Source organism: Bactrocera tryoni, unplaced genomic scaffold (genome assembly GCF_016617805.1).
Source record: "Bactrocera tryoni isolate S06 unplaced genomic scaffold, CSIRO_BtryS06_freeze2 scaffold_126, whole genome shotgun sequence".
NCBI classification, from domain to species: Eukaryota; Metazoa; Arthropoda; class Insecta; order Diptera; family Tephritidae; genus Bactrocera; species Bactrocera tryoni.
In genome coordinates, this window is record NW_024395841.1 from 20123 (window position 1) to 24220 (window position 4098).

The 4098-nt window shown below is 42.9% G+C and overlaps 1 protein-coding gene across 1 annotated transcript; it reads left to right on the forward strand.

Annotated features, from left to right (window-relative positions):
- Positions 1-1605: 1605 nt before the first annotated feature.
- LOC120780052 lies at positions 1606-2387 on the forward strand. The gene is made up of 2 exons (XM_040112322.1): positions 1606-1907; positions 2036-2387. Exons 1-2 carry the CDS (start codon positions 1851-1853, stop codon positions 2324-2326), a joined length of 348 nt encoding a protein of 115 aa, XP_039968256.1. The 5' UTR covers positions 1606-1850; the 3' UTR covers positions 2327-2387.
- Positions 2388-4098: the final 1711 nt, after the last annotated feature.

The window sequence follows — 4098 nt, forward strand, 5'->3', positions numbered from 1 at the left end:
TCCCTCAATGTCGCCTAGCTTCTCCTTCTTGCTGCCTGCAACACACCAGGACGAGATACTTAGTCCCCGGTTCTGCTTCCTCACCAGGTTCAAGGCGTGTTCGTAGGTCCTGTCCCCGCTCCGAGGGAGGAACATCGTCATGCTGTGCATGATTGGTATATCTTCCACCCTCTTCACGCAGAGGACAGGGCCCGTCCAGCTTCCCAGTCTTGGAGCGTGCTCCCTCAGCCAGTCGGCGGACGACTCGTCCAGGCAGTCCACCTGCATCATCCCTCCCCTGAAGTCGATGCCCAGGAAGGACGCCGTGTAGTCCTCTCCTTTGGACGCCTCGTCCATCAGGATGTCCTGAAGCACGGTGAGCTCATCCGGTTTCAGCGACTCCGGCGGTTATCTGAAAGGCAGAACAGCCATGCGGACGCCTCTGACAGCATCCGCATATCCGCGCCGCCCCTCCTCCCGGTGAGGAGCCGGTCCAGATGGTTGGCCCCCGGCTGCCTTTGTATCTATGCCTCGCACCCTTGCTCTTGCTCCTCGCTAGAGCCTCCGCTGCCTCCGGGGTTTTCCCATCACGGAGGTGCCGTAGGTACCACTTCATGGTGGAACCACTCTTGCCTTTCCTGTTATGGTCGTCGCACCCGCCGGGTTGGCCAGCTTCTGGGAGGGGGCGTTGCCCACCTCTTCTGCGCCTTCTCCTCCTTCTCTGTCTTGCGCCGTCAGCTGAACTTCAGCCTAGCCCCTCGACCCCCTTACCTTCCACTGCCTCGATCTCCTTCTTATTTTCCACTACCGTAGTCCTTTGTCGTTGCCCTTGTCCGTCATCAAGTCCATCGTTTATGTTTGTTTTGTTTTTGTTGCTGTTCATTCTGGTCTTTCGACCCTTGGCTCAAACAGGGTGAGCTGTCGGGTCTATGTTCTTTATGGGGAACTGAAAGGTCCGCCACGCCAGAGCCCCTTGACGCGGTAAGGCCACCGTTACTTCGCAATTCGGCCCGGAGTTGGGAAGGCTCCGTAAGAATACAGCCACATTAACCTCCTGGCTGCAAAGTTCCAGTGGGCACGGGAGTCGCATAACACCCTGGATTAGGAGGTGGTAGCTCTTGGTTAGCGCACACATGCGGCATCCGACATCCCGCGTGGTCCGTGCTTAACAGCACCAGTCGCACAGGATTGGGGGGCGCCGAGTATGCCTTGCGCCTTAGCCCCTGCACCGCGGCAAGGTGCCTACCATTCGCAGAGGGTGCGTGATACATTCTTTACCAGCTACTCATTGTTCTCTGCTCAGTTAATTTCATGTGACAAACCGGTATTGTGTTCACTGTAAAATTGTGAAAAAAATAAGTTATTCGTTTCCTATCACTTCAATTGGAAAAAATCAAATTGTGAAAATTTTCATTTAATTTCTACAGCAGGCATTTCTCAGGTTAAATTCACCAATCTGTCCATAGTCCAAAATGCCTAAAGGACGACGTGCGAACATCGGTCGCCGCACAAGACATGCAAGCCAGCAACAAGTTTATTCACAGAACTTAAGCGAAGAAAAACAAAATTCAACAACAGGACACGAAGATCATTGGCATCATACAATCGCTTGGCATTCCAATATGATCCCACTGCGAACAACAGTGATGATGAAAATTTAGATATTGGACAAATGACGACTATATGTCGATATTGCAATGCGTTGAAGTTCAAAAGAGACACGGCTGGATTGTGCTGCGCAAGTGGAAAAGTCAAACCATCCGGATCCATTGCTTACACCACCACAGCCACTGAAACCATTGTTTGATGGAAGTGATCCCGATTCTAGCCATTTTCTTCAACACATCCTTGAATACAATAACTGCTTTCGCATGACTTCCTTTGGAGCTAATATCATTCGAGAAGACGGATTCATGCCCACTTGCAAGGTTAGCGATCACTCACACCAACAAAATGAATTGCAACACATAACAACTACATATACTCCACACACTACACCATCACACGATCAGAAGTTATACCGTATTCTTCAACAAATCATTGTTTGCAATTACAGATACAAGGACAAATATATCATTTGCATGGTTCAATGGTGCCAAGACCAGATGAACCGCATCAATTTTTGCAAATATATTTTATTTCGTCGATGGTGGATCAGCTGAATGTGCGGTGCAATATACAGGGAACACAGCAGTTAAAGAGACGAATTATTGAACAGTTACAAGCATTTTTTCACACTAATAATGCTGTGGTTAATATGTTCAAAACGGTGGGGTGCAATAACGTCACTATGACTTTATTTCCAATTGGAATGGAAATAAAGGCACTGGCCATTATTTCCAATTGAAATGGAAATAAGAACACATTAAAATGGACTGTAAATGAGAAATAAAGACACATTCCACATATTGCAAATGAGAAATAAAGTCACTTTTTAATTTCGTACTCTGGTAACGCTACCTTCTGTTATTTGAAACTTCATGTTTAAATGACTTAAGCATCTCCCCGCATGTATACCCCACTCTACCTGGGAAAAACTGGCGCACCCTAGCAAGACAGCTTAATACACCACATCCGATGGCACCATACACTTACATCACCACACCACACGAACACAACTCACCACACCTGTACCCACTCAACAAAAAGGATGGACATCGGGATGAGACTTACAATTCGTTTTTAAACCATTCGAGCAACACGTTCGTTCAAACACTGCGCCGCGTCACGCTAATCTTCTCCAATTACAAAAAGTCAACCACGATCCGTGTCCACTCGATCACAAGCAGTGATAAATCGTTCCCGGAATTGGAGTGTCGCCGCCTCGCCCGTCGATATCATTTTTAATGAGTTTATACATATGTATGTATAATAAAATCAATAAATTTAAATAAACTTGTTGAAAATCCCAACGTGTACAAAATTAAACAGACATTGTTATTTCATTTAACTCAGTGGTGAGTGCTCCCCAATATATCCAATATACATTTAAATATGGTCCTTCAAGCCTTACAGAAAGGCACTATTGGTTTTTACAAAACTTCATAAAAAGAACAGTGTCACGAAAATATATAAAACTTAAAAAGAGGTGACAAAGTGATAAATGTGAAAAAGTACAGTGCAGTGACAAAAAAAAAAAATTAATATATACGCTCACAAATTAGAACTCTCAGAAATTAGAACATCCAGAAATTAGAACCAGAGTTTATAATGCATTGGACGCTCTGAGCGATTTTTTTTAAATATTAAACACAAGGGAATTCCCATTCTTGGTTTTTATTTCACTGAGCAAAGGCAAAATAAAAAGGGGAATCCCCAAGTTATATATTTAATTCCTTTTTAGTTTTTGTTTTGCCATATTTTTGGTGTTTTTGTCATTCCTATGTGAAATTTGATACACGTGGACATATTTTGCTAGACTCTAGCGAAAACTAAAAATAACTTACTAAGTCGTCTTTATGAGTGGTTTTTAAAACAACGCGAAAGGAAGTGTACATTGACAGGAACAATATTAAAGAAAAAAGCTAAACAAATTTTTGGTTAAGAATACCCCGATAAAAATAAAAATGCATTCCGAGCAAGCGATGGATGGTTTACTAAATTTAAAAAGCTACACGGCTTTCGTTTTTTAAAAGTTGGTGGCGAGATTCTTTCTAGTGATATTGCTTCGATCACTCCATTTACTCACAGATTCCATGCAAAAGTCACTGAGATGGAGTTAAAGGAGTCGCAATTATATAATGTGGACGAAACCGGATTACTTTATCGTTGCCTACCAGATAAAATATATGCCTCTGCTTGTGAAAAAAGTGCGCCTGGATACAAAATTCAAAAAGAACGAATTTCAATTTTACTTGGTTGAAATGCTGATAGCTCTCACAAATTAGTGCCCTTAGTTATTGGAAAAGCCAAAAATCCCAGGAGCTTCAAAGGTTTTAATAATCCACTTCATTACAACTTTTCCAAAAATGCTTGGATGACGTCTCGGATCTTTCATGATTTTTTTCACAAGATATTTATTAATGGAGTAAGAGAAAATAATTTTGCTTTTAATTTCTTTAATTTTAAAATATTTTTCTGTAAGCAGTTTTCTCAAAAAAATAACTTGCCTCCGAAGGC